This window comes from Pocillopora damicornis, chromosome 7, assembly GCF_964200805.1.
Source record: "Pocillopora damicornis chromosome 7, jaPocDami1.2, whole genome shotgun sequence".
NCBI lineage: Eukaryota > Metazoa > Cnidaria > Anthozoa > Scleractinia > Pocilloporidae > Pocillopora > Pocillopora damicornis.
In genome coordinates this window covers 224,469-241,771 of record NC_142676.1, presented here as the reverse complement: position 1 = coordinate 241,771, position 17,303 = coordinate 224,469, and the positions used below count along the sequence as shown (strand labels likewise).

Here is a 17,303-nt window from a genome sequence, read left to right as displayed (position 1 = left end):
GCCACCCCTCTGGAATTCAAATGACCCGGGGAAGCCCTGAGAGTAAGTCTGCCTAGTGGAGTATCCCAGCGTCCCTTGCTGGGTGCTAGTCATTTTGGCGGTCATGCAACATTCTCCACCTCGTGCAACGAACATCATGTTAGCCAGAGTAAGCCTTATTCGCTCTTCTATCGCTTTAGTGCAAGAATCCCTGCTAGTCCGACAAGTTTACGTGCCACGGATTGTGTTGACACACGCATTTGCCTCAAAGAAAGAGCTTCAAGTGAAAATAAAGCGCCCTCCTACAGCGTATCAGTTGTTTGCTTCTGCAAATCGGGAGCAACTTGCTAAGTTAAATCCCGACAGACCCAAACAAGAAATCACTAAAGCTTTACATGACCGATGGAGGGAGATGTCTGAAGAAGAAAAAAACCCTTACAAAGAAGAACATGATAAACAAATGAACTTGTACAAAGCTCCTCTGGAAAAATTGCCGAAGAAACCGCCTGGAGTATTCGGTTTGTTTGTGAAAGAGAACTACTCCAGAATTACATCTGGTTTGTCTCCGGGGTCCACAGCTCCTGACGTTATGAGAGAATTATCTAGTGAGTGGAATAGCATGTCTGACGATGATAAGGAACAACTGAAAGAGAAATACGACAGCTTGGTTGATGAATACAACAAGCAAATTTTGACCTTCGATCAAAATTTAACCGACGAGGAAAGAGCCTTTCTGTTACAAAAACGTGGTGAAGAAATGCGAACTCTTGCCAAGAAAAAGCGCAAACTTTTAAATGTGGGTAAACCCAGATTACCTCCTGGTCCATTTGTTCGTTTTATGCTGAACTCCCTGGGGGAGGTGGAAAGTGAATCACCTGTTGAACGGCTGAAAATTTTGGGACAGAGATGGCAACAGTTGTCTGATGAGGAGAAAGAGGTGTACATCGAGGAATACCGCCTTGCTCGTGAACAGTATGTTCAAGATTTAGCTGAATGGAAGGCGAAGCACCCAGATGCTGAATGAACATAGATCCAAAGTGACAAAATGACAATCATCACTTTTACGTGCTGGCTTAAAAGTCAAATGTGTGAATGTTCATGCAATGTTTGAATATGTCTACACTGTTGACAGTATATTAAGTTTTCGAAAGAAGTGGCAAAGTCGAGTATTGTCTAATACTGAAAGGTGGTGTGTCTTTGGTTTCTTCACAGATGTCAGCTGTGTCTAAAATCAAATTTAAAATTTCAGTATCTACCAAATGGGAATTTAAAAAAATTCGGATTATAATGTTGGGCATTAAAATGTACAAATCAGCCCTCTAGTAACACAGCTTCCCTAAAAGGATTGGTGGGCTTCTTAGAAGGGGTTGGGAGGGGGTGCATTGGAGTGTGGTTTTGGGGGATAGAGCATGTTGCATAACAAGACCAAACAATGGCTTCAAAGGAGACTAACATTCTCTTGGTAATTTAGTGTTAACAACTGAGTTGTAAATGTAAATTAGCCACCATATAGGGTAAAAAAGCTGACATTTCGAGCATTAGCCCTTTGTCAGAGTGATTCATCAATCACTCTGACGAAGGGCTAACACTCAAAACATCAGCTTTTTTTACTCTTTATGGTGGCTAATAATTATTTATGTTTTCAACTCAGTTAACACTAAATTACTGTTATACTCTCCCACTGACACAACACCACAGTTTCTTTAGAAACTTACCCCCTTTATTCATTTAACATTCTCTTGCATCATGATCAGCTCTCTTATTTGATATTGATGAATCAACTGCATTTAGAAGGCTAACTTCTAAAAACATTAGACCTTCTTGCCCATAGAGGTCCTTAATGAAAGGAAAGAAGTAATGGATCATAGTTTGCTTGTGTAAACCTGACAAACAGCTTCCATGAGCCCTTTCCAATCCACAATCTCTGAATGACCTTTAAAGTCATTATCTGTGCCAGTAGTTCTATATACCACATGTAAATGAGGAATTTAAGGCCAGTAGCTCAAACCTCAATTTGGAGTCAACTTCTTCACTTTTAAAACATGTAGTATGGATGTCAACATTACTGCTCTAGGGCAAGTAGTCTGTGGGCAAACTCTTGGGTGCCACAGGAGATGTGAGTGGGCTATAATTGAACCTCGTGCTCATTTTTTCAGTCAGATTTTCTTTGTGAATGCAGTCAGTGACCATGATACAATGTGAGTGACAACCTGTCAAGGCTCAGCCCTTCAATGTCAAGATCCAATCAGTGTTTCTCACTACTGACTGTTATACAGTTCCCTGAAAATAAGACTGAGGAACTTGATGTTATAGTAAAATATTACCCTGTTGGTGATAAGCTTGGCTCCTCTCCTTACCTGTTTACAACATAACATATTGGACTTGTAAGGAGAAGTTGCAAGGTAATCCCCTCTAGGGGTTAAAAGCTTAAGGGGAGGTAAATCCCCAGGTAAGAAGATTGACGTTTCCTCCTGATTGTTATATTATTTGCATGAAATAACTTAGGTTGCAAACATTTGTTAGCCTGTGTGAAACACTTGGTCAGTAAGGACGAGTGTCCAATTTGGCAGGCAAACAATCCTAGGTGAGTTGGAAGAAAAGTTTCCCCCCACAAATGTCCCTTGCCCTCATGTTCCTCATTTCTTGAGGCCATGAGCCTGAAACAGGATAATGGCCTAAAAGTTATTAAAAGTTATTAATAGTTAATTATTAAATCACAACCTGTGTGCACACAATGTTAATATTTTGAAATAAAATGTTTTGTGGGTTGTAAATTTTCCCAAATTTCTTCCTTCAGAAATCTCAATTTATCTTTCCTCGCTCTATTCCCCTATGCTTCATGCTTTTGTTTACGACTGATTTTTCCTGCGGCTCCTCTTGATCTTCGAATGGCCGTACAGCGCGATGTACTGGGAACTAAGAACAACAAGTAGTCATTTTCAACATGGCGTCCCTCGCGAGGTTTCGTGCGAACTTGCGTTTGGAGAAAGAGCATTTTCTGGCATGGTGGAGTTCTTTGAAGAGACTAAGATTGTTGCAGAGATGTAAACATACAGAATGTGCAGTTGAGGTTGAAGTTGGAGGCCAGTAAGTGTGGGATTAATACCCTTGATATCTTTTCACGTGGTATTGCCATCGATGGAAAATATGCGAAATATTAGGACCTTATTCATTCCTTAATTAAATAATTAAGCTTAATTTTTAAGCAGTTTTGGTCATGTTTGTGTCGTAGAAAAATGTCATTCGCAACGGGTAAAATGGCTAGGTTGGCAGACGGAGCCGTGGTTGCTGAGGTAAGCTGTTGTCTTCAATATATTACAATTATTATTAATCCTTAAAATAAGTTTTATATTAAGAATTGATACTTTCCATAAGGTATGTTGCAAACCTAATATTATTACGAAGTAACGTAAATCAAGTTGATAACAGTTTTGCACCTGTGGATAATATTGTTTTTCATCAAAAGTCCATAAAGATCCAACTTGTTTAAGCATCTGTACCAAAGACAATAAAGATAACAGTTTGAACAGTCTTGGAACTCGATGTCAACCACGCAAGCTTGAACTAAACATTGAGGGCATGGTATTCAAGATACATACAAGCAATAATGCCTATTTTGCGAGGTCAAGATAGCTAGACGAGGCTGATTACTAGCCATCTTTACAGAATAACTTAGGTCCGTGGATGATTTATTTTATGGCAAAACATTCTAATTGAGAAATAAAATCATAAAAGTGGTCATTATTTTCTTTGTCTTGACTGATTAAAGATGATTTTTTACTTAAGTGTCACCCAGACTACAAGAATCAAACTATTTCACATTTCAAAAAAAAATTGCACTAAATTTTGCATGTATGTTGACTGATGCTGCACACTGATCAAGTTAGCCCCTTTTTGTAAATTAATGTTGTAACTTCCTTGTCAGAAAAGTGGGCTCCTTTAGAAAAAGGGAGCCCTGAAGGGCCAATCAAATAGTTCACCTCTGCCTAAAGAGTTTTAAGTTCTTGTTATAAAGAAATGAGTAAATTTTGTGTCTCTGAAGCCAATTTTCAATTATCAAATACTTCTATTGCTTTTTTTCACTTCAATAACCATTAAAATTTAAATTTGAATCTTTCATTACATGTACACAGAAAATATCACATCCCTAAATTTAGATTTCTACAATATTTCTATCTCCTATAGCACGGAGGGAATTCTACTCTAGTTGCTGTTGTTGGGGATAAGAAATCAAAACCAACTGGTGACAAAAGCTTGCATCTAAAAGTAAGGTGTACTTTGTTCTTTTTTTATGAGTCAGTGAATCTAAATCTTAAATATGATTTGTTATTTACCTGTTTCTGTTGTGTCATTGCAGGTTGATTATAAAGAAAAAGCAGCTGCAGGAGGCCAGATTCCTAAAACATTCTTCAGGAAAGATGTTATTTTATCCGAAAGAGAAACAATTGTCAGTAGACGGATTGGTATGAGAATTTTTTGTGTAAACTGAATTAACAACAATTAACAACAATTAATTAATGGTGAGGCGTGAGTGGCCCAGTGGTCAGAGCGCTGGACTCTGGGTCGGACGGCCCGGGTTTGAGTCCTGGATGGGGCACTACGTTGTGGCCTTAAGCAAGTCGCTTCACTCACCTTGCTTCGTCTTCTCGGATAAGATGTTAAGCCGGAGGTCCTGTCTCCTGCAGGGTTTGGGGTAGGAGACGTTAATTTCCCACGCACGAGATTACTGTGTGATGGATGTCCTCCCCTGGGTTGGGTTGGGTGGATTTTAGTGTTGTAATGTGCACTCGATCATATTATCGCATGTTAGACTGCGCAATATAAGAAATAAACATTATTACAATGTGTTCTATGAAACATGATGGTTCATAAATGATATTACTCACCTCTTAACATTGTGACCTTGGTTCTGTATTCTCTCTCTCTAAGAATTTTCTAACAGGTTCTTTGGTTTTCTTCATTCTAGAAGTACCAACATTATACCAAATTATATTTGAATCTGGACTCGGAGAACTATGGGCCACCATGTTGATACATTTGCTCCTGAAAAAATCCAATATCTTTCATATCTATTTGATCATTATTCTTTTGTATTCATGGTGCATACTATAACATCAGGTCATAAGTATGGACCCCAGAAAGCTTACCTAGAAGGGATTTTGTGGCTAAAAATAGAAGAGACACATAAGTGAATGAAACTTTTTGGAATCGTCTGCCATTTTACTTTATGCAATAGTGTAGTTTGATCGTCTGTGTGAGTGTAGTCCTGAGAAGGATTGTTGTCAGTAGTGGTAACTGATGTTTCAACAACCTGAGCAGAAGTTGTCATCAGAGTCAAGTGAATCGTTGGTGTCAGTTAAATGATGTCATCAGTCAAAAGTTGTTGTCAGTTGAATCAATGACTGACCCTGGAAAGCTGGTTTACTAACTTGAAACAGACTCCCCTCAACAAGTGTCAACCACTACTGTCGCCATACAAATGACTCATTCACGACATTAACATTACAAATGAACCAAACAGAACAACCTTACTTACTAATGGATGGAGACCGACCAATCACAACTGACATACACCACTTGAGTCTTACAGCCAATAACATCACAGCAAAACCAAACAATCAATTTATACAAACCGGACTAAGAACATTCGACTGACAACAAATATTCACTTGACTCTGATGACAACTTCTGCTCAGGTTGTCAAAACATCAGTCACTACTAGCGACAACAGTCCTTCTTAGGACTACACTCACCCAGACCATCATTACACATAACATTACATGTTACCCCCAGGTTCAAACCATTTACTGCATTTTACTTTATGATAAATCAGAAACTCATTTTCCACTTTCTTCTTTAATAGACAGATCACTCAGGTCATTATTCCCCAATGGTTACCATGATTCTACTCAGGTAAGATTGGCATTTTCCTATTCTTTCAAACTAATTTAGTTAGTGAAGGGAGACTGATGGTGTTCTATTTAACCCTTAAAGCCCTTAGAGTGACCAGGATCTCATTTTTCCTTGCAGTCATTGTGTCATCCTAGAATCAAACATTAAGATCACAAGAAGTAAGGAGATGATCAGTGACTCATTTTTTGATGGTTAAATTAACTCTCGCTGTCAGCCACAGGAAATGTAAAGAGAATAGAATAGGGATTATGCATACTGAGGGTAGGGTGTTTTAACACACCATTTCAACCCTCAAAAGGGTTGAAATGTTTAAATAATGCATTGGTGAGGTAGACTATTTCTAGAGAAATATCTCTCTCTCTACTTGCACTAAAACATCTTTTATATCCAAGACTAAATTTGTGGAGCATTATTTTGATATTTACTGGTGTGCTGTTTATATGAAGAATAACTGTTAGAAATATTTGTATCTATCTAATATTACATGTATTTTCACTTAGAATTGTGTGTTATTCCTTTTGTTTGAATGTGTAACAGATAACAGGAATTTTATGGGCAGCAACTGGGCTTCATGATCCTGATATTGCTGCTATGAATGGAGGTCAGTTTTAATAATAACTTAATAATAACATTTTTTTCTGAAATCCCATTCATGCCATGGGGGGGGGGGGGGAAGGGAGAGGGGAAGTAGCAGAACTCCAAGTCACTTGATATTTTTGAAACTGAGATAAACTATGTCATCAAGTAAATATTGGTGGACACTCTAAGAACCTTAGCTTGGGAGTCACTGAAGTCTTTGTGCTACTGGTCTGGTGATATTAGAGCACAAAGATAGGAAGCAAATCACAAACAAAAAACATCAAGAGACAAAGTGAGAAATTAAGTACTCACTAATTTTGGTACTAACATTTGAGTACTATTTTATCTGTATTTTGTTGCAGCTTCTGCAGCTGTTTCAGTGTCTGATATCCCTTGGAGTGGTCCCATTGGTAAGATGTTGGATAAAAGCTTAATGTATTTCAGCGCTGGTTTCATTATACCCCTTAAATGATAATCCACTCAAGAGCGTGCTTCTAAAATCAGTTCCACCTTGTAACACATTTCAGGTTTCTTGGCCATTTTGCATTTCATGAAGTATATGTCAGCTTTGGACTTGCTTTATGCTTTTAGTTAATTTGATAAAAAAGGATGAGAAGAAGAGGAAGCTTTTGTGTTTCACCAGTGGGAAACTGAACCCTCAGTGGGTTGTCAACTAAATTTGTCTTTCTAACTGTATGTTATGTCAAAAAACTGAGAGACACAGGGTCAAAAATTATTGATTGAAATAATAGAAAAAGCTTTCAATCAGTTGAATGAAATTATTTTGTTTGTGGTTTTATATTTTAGGTGCAGTTAGAGTTGGAGAGGTTGATGGAAAGTTTGTTATTAATCCCACATGGTCAGAACTTAGTATCAGCAAGTTGAATCTTGTTGTTGCTTGCAGTAAAACAAAAGTTGGTAAGATGAGAATATAAGCAACTGTTTAGTTGTAAATTCATAAGGTCACATTTCCCCAACATTATCAATGAGCATGTGCTTTTCCATTAGGGTTGACAATTAAATTAAAGAATGAAACTTAATTTGCTTACCAGAATGATGTTTTTATGAGAAAAATAAAACAATTAAGAATGAGACAAAGATTAACCTTTTAACTCCCAGCAGTGATCAATATGCAACTTCTCCCAATAATATCCATACAATATTCAGCAAACGGGTGATGAGAATACTCATACTTATCAGGTACAAGTTGCCATCTTGATCCAACACCAAATTCTTGTAACTAATTTACAGCAGCTAGAGGGGAGAATTAACAATCAGATCTTGGGAGTTAAAGAGTTAAAGGAAACTGTACTTGGTATTCATCATTATTGAAGGGAATTGGATGATTAATTTTAGGAGCATAAGAGAATAATAGGAGTTTCTTTGGTTCCCAAGAGTAATGAAACTTTTGATTTACAACTCAGGGCCTCTTCATATGAGCCCGGTTGACCGGGCTAGCCCGGTTACCGAGATCTCGCCTCACTCCTATTTCCTTTGTAAAAATTTCGATGTGTTCATATGAGAAGGCGGGCCAGCCCGGTTACCGAGATCTCGGTTGTAGAAACCGAGATCTCGGTTGTAGAAACCGAGATCTCGGTAACCGGGATGAAATATTTTCCCATATGAACACTCCAGCCCGGTTGCCGGGATGAAAATTTTTCAACTACGCATGCTCAAACTCGTTCCCAGGGCCTCAGTCCATGTTTCGCGCCCTTTTCGACTCTTTTTCATCCCGGTAACCGGGCTGAAATTTCCCATATGAACAGACGACAAAATTCGTCCCCCCGGTTACCGGGCTCATATGAAGAGGCCCTCAGTTCTTGTTGAATGTTTGAAGTTCTGAGCTGTGGGAAAAACTTAATTTATAGCAAATAAAGTAGCACTGTACAACTTGTGTTTTCCACTTAGCTTTGATTAAGTCAAACAACAGAATAAGAATCTATGATAAATAACTTTCAAACTGATGGTATTAAAAACAGTGTTCTTGTGACTTTCAGTGATGATAGAGGCATTTGCTCAAGAAGTGAGCTCTGAGAGATTTTGTGAAGCTGTAAGATTTGGCTTTAAGAAGGTATGCCATGAAAAAAGATATTAATCTTACTTAATCGTTGAGATGATACTAGTGAAATTATTACTGCATTTAACTGAGGGTTATATTTCATCAACAGTGTCAAACCATTATTGAAGCTCTACTTGAGTTGCAAAGACAAGCAGGAAAGAAGAAGGACATGTCACGAGTTGGGCGTGACACACCTCCTGAAGAGATAAAGGGTGCTATTGTGAGGTAAAGAAGTCTTATAAAAAAACTGATTGGATCGAAAAAGGTTTAATATCCACCTCTTTATGGACTGAAACTAAGAGCAGACCTCCTCCCCCTCCCTCCCCCCCCCGAAAAAAAAAGGAAATCATGCCTAACTGAAATTAAGCACACATAATACAGACCTTAATCAAGATACACAGGACTCATACATTACTTGAACAAGGTCAATCTGTGGCATCATCTTGGCAAATTCGTTAATTGATAACTCTTGACATAGCAAATTTTGAATCGTTAAAACAAGAACATTGCTGTTTAAGAGATTGACACTAAGATCAGAGCCTGACAATCTATCACGTTTTGCCAGTTTTAGTTAGTAAAGATCACTGAACATATTTACGTTCTGTTTTTTTCTTTTCTCCTAGGTTTAATTTAAACAAAGAATTCGACAAAATATTTTCAAACTTTGCCTACTCAAAGGTATGACATTTACCCTTATCTATCCCGGGAGTGTTTTTTTTATTGTAAAGAAAATAATCGGGCAGAGGTGTCTGAAATCAGGAGATAGTGCGCGAAATTGGACAGAAGTGAACGACATCAGACAATAGTGTCGGACATAAGACGGAAATGACCGAAACCGTTTGATAGCGTCAGACATCCAGTGGAATCGTCAGAAATTTGACGGATGGGTCCGAAGTCGGACCGAATACTGGGCTGTCAGACGGAACTTTCCAAAATCTGATATAACAGTTCCAAACAGTTATATCAGAAATAGTAGGAAATAGTAGTTCTGTCGATGTTATCACAATTTCTGTAAATTTCAGTCGCATTTTGGAGCACTGGTCTAATATTTATGACACGAAATAGTATCAAACTATTTTCGCTTTATGATGCTCTTTTGATGAACAAACAAAACTTACGGAGGAACAAACTTTAATAGGGAAACGGCCAAATCAAAGAGTTTGTATTGCAATAATGATTTTAATGTCAAGTGTTATTTCACTTCAGATGGAACGCGACAAGGAAATGTTTAAAGTTAGGGATGATCATCTCTTACACTTTCAAGGTGTGTTAGAAACACAGATTTTATCAACATAACAGATCATTGGTTAGATTTGGTTTGGATTAACAATTTTACCTAGAAAGTAATCCAGGTTTACATTGGATTGGCTCCGTTTTGCTCTGCGCCACTCTCTCATCCAACTAAGAGCAAAAACAAAAACCAGTGGGGACCAGTGTTCCTCGCGTTTTTCTGCTCTCAGGGTGTTTTCATTGATTTTACTCTGGTTTCTCTTTGGTTCCTTGTGATATTATTCTGTGCTCTGATTGGCTGTTTTGATAAGTGTGGTTTTTGACTCTCACTCGCAAAGTGCTCTCTTGGTGGGACTTAGTGATTGAATGAACTACTACAAATAAAACATGCCAGACAAATACAACCGCTATCTTAACAAAGATAAATTTTTAATGGGCGTCTGAGAACTCTAATCTGCACCCCACAACTGACGTCTAGCACAATATTTTTAATATAATATTTTAATAAATTGTAACCAAGTTGTTTGGTTTCAGTTTATTCGGCTTATTGTTTTAAAAGGTGGTAGATCCAAATAAAAATTTTTTTTTTTCATTTTTGACTTTAACAGAGAGATTTCCAAATGTTGCCGCTCATGAGATAGAAAATGCAATATTTGAAGAAACCAAATCAGTGTTTAGGAACAACGTTCTTTATTCGTCCCAAAGGTACATAATCATTTTACAATTTTATTCCTTACGAGGATTATTTCTTGATACATTTAACTCACAACGTAGAATGGTTTTAGAAACGAAGTTAACTGCAAAGGGGATGTTTCCGTCCACACCACTCAAGATAAATCAAGGAAAACTTGATCTGTAGGATAAACATGTTAGGGGAGCTGATTTTATCTCAGACTTTACCTTTAAGGTGTAGAGTGGCCTACTAAAGTACTCCCAAAGCGCTGAGGTAATCGATTCGTTATATCATGACGAAGACTACTGAGTAAGTTTTAAAAATTTACAACGATGTATACTTATTTTGTTCAGATGTGATGGACGTGCGTTTGATGCTCTTCGACCCATAAGATGTGAAGTTGATTTGTTCAAGAGTCTTCATGGATCTGCTTTATTTCAAAGAGGAGAAACCCAGGTTTGCCTCTCTCTAAAGAGAGTTTAAGATCCATGTTTGGTATATTCACCGCAAACGTCAAACCGCGGTCAGCAGTCTGTAGTTAGAAGTTAGAACTTTCGAGACTTTCAGCTTTTTAGATCGACGTCGGCTTTCGCCTGAAAACAAAAAATTATCATGCGCGCCGCTATCTTGAATTACACAAAGTATGGAGGGCACAAACACAAAATGTGGCTAAAACGTTGGTTTTCTCGCGTCCCAAACGGATTGCTTATAAAGAAATGACTTCACCTCACATATATTTATGGGACGTACGTGAGAATTTTCGAACAGGAAGAAAAAAAGCGTCTAGGGAGTTCAATTACCTGAAACTGCTTTGCCCGAAGTTCAAACGTGGACGGCAAATGGCGCACGTGACCACTGGAGTCTGGTCACGTGCCTCCCAGACGTGTGCGGTCACACGTATTCTGAAACCAACTTGCATCTAAAACTCCCTAATGATTCATTTCGACTTCGTGACTCACAACCATTATAAAAGGTAGTACTGTAATATTTTATCTACACAGCTACTGCAGTAAACAAATTAACCCACTCCTTATTTTTCTCGAAAGGTGTTTTGTACAGCAACACTTGGATCCCTTCGTTCTGCAAAACAACCTGACGCCGCCGTAGTAGGGGTCGGGTAAGTAAGGATTTGTTGGAGCATTTTGTGTAAAGTTTGCCGATGATAAATTTGCCTTCGATTTTTCTTGATGGTTTCACGAGAAGAAACAAAGCTACCGTCAGCTTTTTTAGGTAACATAACAGCTACCTGGAGAAAGTTTACAGTATTGCATGCTTTCTGTTCTATTGAATGGACTTGTTCTTCTTTTAAAAATTCGGTAAAATTTTCAAGTATGATGACAGGTTTCCTTAATAACATTTCGTTTCCTTTTGTTGTGCAGCGACGTCAAAGAAAGACCATTCATGCTTCACTATGAGGTAGGTTGTGTATCGAATTCTGTAATTGCTGAAAGCGCTGGTGTCACCTGGACTGGGGTCTAGATCTTACTACTAACACATCAATACAGAGAAAGCTTCTTTCTTAATTGTTGTTTATTTCAGTGTTATGACATTTTTACTCACTAATTACTATTTCACAGCTAACATTTCTTTTGGTTGATTACAAATAGTTTCCACCATTTTGTGTGAATGGAATAGGGTTGATCGGTGGTTCGAGTCGACGAGAAATTGGTCATGGTAAGATAAACATTTTGCATCACTGATTTGTAGAAGAAGACGATATTTGCCTTAAGTATTTAATTGCTTCAATTTAATACTGTGGGTGTTCCCTTTAGATAAACGACAACTGGCTCCATTTAGCGCGAAAATCCGCTAGGAAAACTGAGTTCAAGGACAAATTCCAATAATATTTTCAGATAACGTTGTTTATTTTTAATTTGTGAGAAATCAAACAGTTTTGTTCGTTTATTTTAGGTAATTTAGCAGAAATGGCTTTAGAACCAGTTGTTCCCAAGGATTTTCCATTCACCATCCGACTTACATCTCAAGTGTTAGAATCCAATGGTAGGCAAGATAGTCCATCCTCAGATGAGGTTCAACGGGTATCATGTCTTACAAGATGCAGTTTTCTTTTTGATTTCTAGCCCGCGATAAAAATCTTCGCAGCAGTTTTGTGTTTAACGTCTGTATTTTTCTTTTTTTAACAGGCTCATCATCTTTAGCATCTGTTTGTGCTGGAAGTTTGGCAATGATGGATGCTGGTAGGTATTTTCTTTAATAATTATCATTGTTATATTTATAGCTATTTATATCACAGTTTTTGTCTTTCTTCGTTTTCCTTTTCATTGATCTTTATCTTCATTACTGCAGTTTACGCTATTGATAATACCACTGTTATAAGCAAACCTTCTGTTACTATGATCGTGATCGGCTCGAAAGTTATCGTTATCATCGTTATCGTTACCTTTACAGTTAACGTTATCACCATCGCCACCATTACTTAGAGTAAAATTGTTTTAGCATGCTCTGAAGAAACAACTTAATACTTGCATATGATTATGTGGCACTTTTAACCCTTAAATTACTATTTTTCATGTCACAGGGATTCCAATCACTCGTCCTGTTGCAGGGGTTGCCTGTGGTTTGATAACAAGCAGTGATGCAGAGGACCCGGATAAACCAGACATAGAAAATTATTGTCTTCTGACAGATATCTTGGTAAGAAACATAATACGTGTGAGTATGGGGTTTAAATTGATAAAGTTTACTCAGAAAAAGTTTGGGAATGTTTTGTTGTCTCACTTTGTTATAATAACAACACGTATTTCATTAGGGCATTGAAGACTTTATGGGTGATATGGACTTTAAACTTGCTGGAAGCAGAGAAGGAATAACAGCTCTACAGGTAAATTGCCTTCTGTTTACTACCCATCTAATATTATTGTGTTAGATATCAAATTAAGCTTTGGTGACTTGCGTGTTTTGTTTGTGATAGGCTGATTTCAAGGTACCAGGCCTTCCGCTACACATTGTAGAAGAGGCAGTCAAAAAGGCAACTGGTAAGTAGTAGTAGTTAACAGATGAGGAAATAGAATTAACTGAAGCCAGACAAGGAATATTTAGATGTGGAAATACGTAACTGTGATACTTGTGGATGGCAAAGTGAAATCAGGAACCGAACAAACTTCTTTGTGATTTGTGACATTGACAGAGAGCCAATTTCTCCTCTTAAGTTTTTCTTTTGTCCTCGGTAGTTGCACAAATGTCAATCTGATTTTCTAGACAGGACGAGTTTTTTTACCTTAGTGTTCCTCTTTGCGACCATCAAATTGCTATTCCCCCCAATTAAAAAATTAATGCTCGTTTTGAAGACGCCTTGGAAGGTTTTCTGGTAGAATTTAAAGGGCAACGCTTGTTAACGTGTCACTTCACTTTCCAGCTGATCGGATGAAAGTTTTGGATTTAATAGAAGAATGCCAAAGCGGTCCGAGAAAAATACCTAAAGACAATCTGCCAGTTCAAGGTGAGCTTTTTTAACTATCTTTACTGAGATATCGTTTATCATACAACAAACGATCACTGTCATCATTATTAGGTCATCCCCTGACTTGCGTTTTGGGATCCAGCCTGAAAAATAACGATCGTCGAGCTTATCACCTTTCCTTATGTTCTTGCTGTTGATGGAGTTTTATCTTTCTGCTCACGTAGGAAATGTAGTTCTTTCTCGATTACAAGTTAGAAAGCTGTTTTCTGCTGGCGGACTAACAATAAAAAACCTACAGGAAGAGACAGGTTAGTATCAGCTACTAAGTGAAAAAGAAGGAAAGATAATTAATGACTTTCACGTAGCACAGTTCAACAAACGGGACAATTTACTCACATATACTGTTATCCTTTACTTAGCACGAAATGACCGGGAACATGTAGCCAGCGCTCGTTTTACTGTCTAGGTCTTAGCTTTTGTATTAGGTAATAGAGGTTTGTAAAATATTCTCCTATGTAAGTCATTGAGAACTGACTAACTTAAAAATAAGGTATTCTTACAAATAATTCTTTCTTCACTGGAGAGATGTCTCATGTACGCGAACATTTAGCTCACTTTTAGGGGTATGGAAAATAAATTTAAATCTTCAAGTCGATTATATTTGAAATCATTCTCATTTATCTTTATCTCAAGTGCTAATGATCAATGTAACGTGTTTCTGGTTTAAAGGTTCAATCATTACACGAGTTGAAGATGATGAGTTTCACGTGTTTGCTTATGACGCGAAAGCTTTCCAGGAAGTATTAGACAAGATGAAAGAAATTACTGCCGGTGCCGACACGGAAAAGGTATCACAATCTTTGCTCCAGGGTTAAACTGATTCATCATTTGAACAGGCTGCGTGCATTCAGTCAGATATGTTACTGTTGGTTGTAAAATAACTGACTGATTGCCTCCCGTGTTACCTGGAGTCGTATAAAACAACTTAACGATATACTTGCTACAGGAGGTTGCGCCGGTAAAATGTGCGAACAGGAATCAAAGTTCTGGGTAAAAAAGCTGATTTTTTTTTTCATGTTCAGGAAACCATGGAATTAAATAAAAAAGAAACCTGCTAAACAAGGATCGCAGTGCAACACAGTACACTTTTTTTTGTTCTTAGCTGCGAGGATCTTCTAATTTCACAGTACACTTTCTTACCGAAACTTTGACTAACATTCCGTTACATGAAACCTAAATCGTTCTAACGTGATATCATAAATTCTCTATTATTTAACGTCTGCAACAGCTTAGAGATTTCCAACTTTATTTCTTCTTCCCTAATTTTCTTTTGTCTCTTATTGCGTTTATTTCCTTCACTAAGCACTGGACAGAATCTCTTGAAGTTGGAGCTACATACAAAGCAACTATTACTGAGTTTAGGTAAGAGAAAACAAACTTTTGAGACCCGTGTCTTTCTGCTTTTATCAACTCGTCAACTGTTCGAACCCATCTCTTTTCATGCTCTGTTGTAACCCAGTTTGCTTTTTTACGCTGAGGCTGCAAAACTTGTGGTGCTTACTTAATATGCATGCACGTAAATGTGATCACATGACACCAGTACTCTGAAAACACCACTGGTTACCTATTGATGGGCGCATAGTTTTTAAAAATTCTTTTATTGACATGTAAATGCTTGAAGGGCTTAGCGCCACCAAACCTCTGCGATCTTATAACAAAATATTTGCTCAGATACAATTTGAGATCAGTTATTGGCCATCGTTTGGTTGACGTTGGTTACAAACTTGCCAGATATGGTTCAAGATCATTTTCTGTAACCGCGGCTAAACTCTGGAACGCACCGTCGCTGGAAATCCGTTTAAGCGACAATTTGTAGCAATTCAAGCGCAATCTTAAAATACATCTTTTCAGGAAAGCCTCTTACATGATGATTCATTATTGGTTAGTTAGTTAATTAGTTATTTAGGTAGGTAGTTAGTAAGTTTTTACTCATGAGGTTTTTTATTCTCAGTTCTTATTGTGATTTTGACAGCTTAGTTATGTTATTAGTAAGTTTAAAGTGCTATTGAATAGCGACAGAAAAAGCGCTATTTAAATATAGTATTATTATTATGATTATTTTGTCATTCCAGGGAGTACGGGATTATGGTAGAACTTTTACCGGACACACCCAGTGTACTTTTACACACTTCAGAAATATCTCACCATAAAGTAAGTCGACGTAACGAAGTAACTGTGACAAGATAGTCTCAATATCACATCGAGTGGTCATAAACTGGACTTACATGTGGCACATATTTTCATTCAGATAGGAAGTGCGGTCTACTGCTTTCATGGTAAAGCCATGGGCCTGCTGTACATAGCCTTTATGGCTGGCGGCCCTTTGTGCCCTTTAAAGCTATGAGCGGAGAATTTTAGCCGCCCGTTTTCACAGGTCCGTCGCCTAACGCTCACAGCACACTCAAAACCACCAGTTACTCAGGCTTATCGTGATACAATAAAAGCCTTGGGTTTGTCCAGTCCAGCATGTGTGGTATTTCAGTTATTTTGCACAATCTTGTATCGAGTGATCATTGATGTATGTTCTTCAAAGTTCACCGCTTCATTGAAAGAAAGGTTTTCATAGTCTAGGAAAGTTGTTTGGAAATAGTAAAATGAAACCCTCTGAACTAAGTACTTGCTTCTCAGGTTTTATTTTCCCAGTTTTTTCCGCAAGCATTATAGGCTGATTTTTTTACCGACGGATATTTCTTATTAACTTAAAACCTCCTCTGCTGTTGTCTGAGCTTTTTTTCTTTTCTTTTCTTTTCTTTTTTTTCTTCAGAGTCATCAAACAACGAATGAATTTACACTGGGACAAATCGTTGATGTAATGTATCTTGGAAAAGACCCTTTCTCTGGAAAAGTTCGTCTGTCAAGAAAAGCACTTTTGCCGAAGCCGCATAATACCATGAACCACGAAGATTTTGTCGAAAAGTTCCTGAGCCCTTCAAAAAATAAGAGGACTTGATTTGCTTACCAACGCTCTAGTTTAAGAGCTTAAATGAAGATTTTCTTGGTACTGTCAATTAAAATTATTTTGGAACAGCAGACATCAATCCTAGTTATTTAAGAGAGATTTGGTGCCTAGGTGGGGAATTGTTTCCAAAACCTGGCAGGCACCTGCAAAACTTCCTTTCAAACAAATTGTAAAATGCTCAAAGCAGTCAGGCTGAAGTCCCCCACAAAGTGCTGTGAAGTTCATGAGAGTATTAGTATGAAGAAAGCGATATATTAATGCCACATCGCCAATATGGATCCCTGGTTACTGATTACGTGCGTGTTCCCCTTTAATGCTATTAAACTCCAAACTATTCCGGCTGGTTCAGCTTCAAATACACCTACCTCGTTCGATGCGGAGGGCCAAAGATGACATAAATTCTAAGATAAGACAACAGACAGAATTACAT

The 17,303-nt window shown here is 37.7% G+C and overlaps 2 protein-coding genes across 3 annotated transcripts; both read left to right on the top strand.

The window, feature by feature from the left end:
• Positions 1-75: 75 nt before the first annotated feature.
• Positions 76-1,290, top strand: LOC113672376 (HMG box-containing protein 5). The gene has a single exon (XM_027188656.2). It carries the CDS (start codon positions 104-106, stop codon positions 1,001-1,003), a length of 900 nt encoding a protein of 299 aa, XP_027044457.2. The 5' UTR covers positions 76-103; the 3' UTR covers positions 1,004-1,290.
• A 1,594-nt stretch (positions 1,291-2,884) lies between these two features.
• LOC113672365 (polyribonucleotide nucleotidyltransferase 1, mitochondrial) lies at positions 2,885-16,944 on the top strand. 2 transcript variants are annotated; one of them, XM_027188646.2, is made up of 28 exons: positions 2,885-3,066; positions 3,212-3,272; positions 4,165-4,245; positions 4,337-4,442; positions 5,843-5,892; positions 6,430-6,493; positions 6,834-6,881; positions 7,279-7,389; positions 8,469-8,542; positions 8,640-8,755; positions 9,154-9,208; positions 9,737-9,794; positions 10,369-10,465; positions 10,787-10,889; positions 11,480-11,550; positions 11,813-11,849; positions 12,041-12,107; positions 12,345-12,434; positions 12,578-12,631; positions 12,973-13,088; positions 13,204-13,275; positions 13,366-13,429; positions 13,810-13,893; positions 14,079-14,162; positions 14,584-14,702; positions 15,218-15,276; positions 15,987-16,065; positions 16,679-16,944. In XM_027188646.2, the coding sequence occupies exons 1-28, from the start codon at positions 2,924-2,926 to the stop codon at positions 16,862-16,864; spliced, it is 2,349 nt and encodes a 782-aa protein (XP_027044447.2). In that variant the 5' UTR covers positions 2,885-2,923; the 3' UTR covers positions 16,865-16,944. The 2 variants fall into 2 exon arrangements, with proteins under 2 accessions (XP_027044447.2, XP_089067781.1); XM_089211655.1 differs by lacking the exon at positions 4,165-4,245.
• The last annotated feature ends 359 nt before the right edge of the window (positions 16,945-17,303 follow it).

Coding starts and splice junctions, on each gene's coding strand:
- LOC113672365 (XM_027188646.2), top strand. CDS start 2,924: ATGGCGTCCCTCGCGAGGTTTCGTGCGAACTTGCGTTTGGAGAAAGAG. Junction 6,494..6,833: donor TATTGCTGCTATGAATGGAG/GTCAGTTTTAAT, acceptor ATTTTGTTGCAG/CTTCTGCAGCTGTTTCAGTG. Junction 11,850..12,040: donor CATTCATGCTTCACTATGAG/GTAGGTTGTGTA, acceptor GATTACAAATAG/TTTCCACCATTTTGTGTGAA.
- LOC113672376 (XM_027188656.2), top strand. CDS start 104: ATGCAACATTCTCCACCTCGTGCAACGAACATCATGTTAGCCAGAGTA.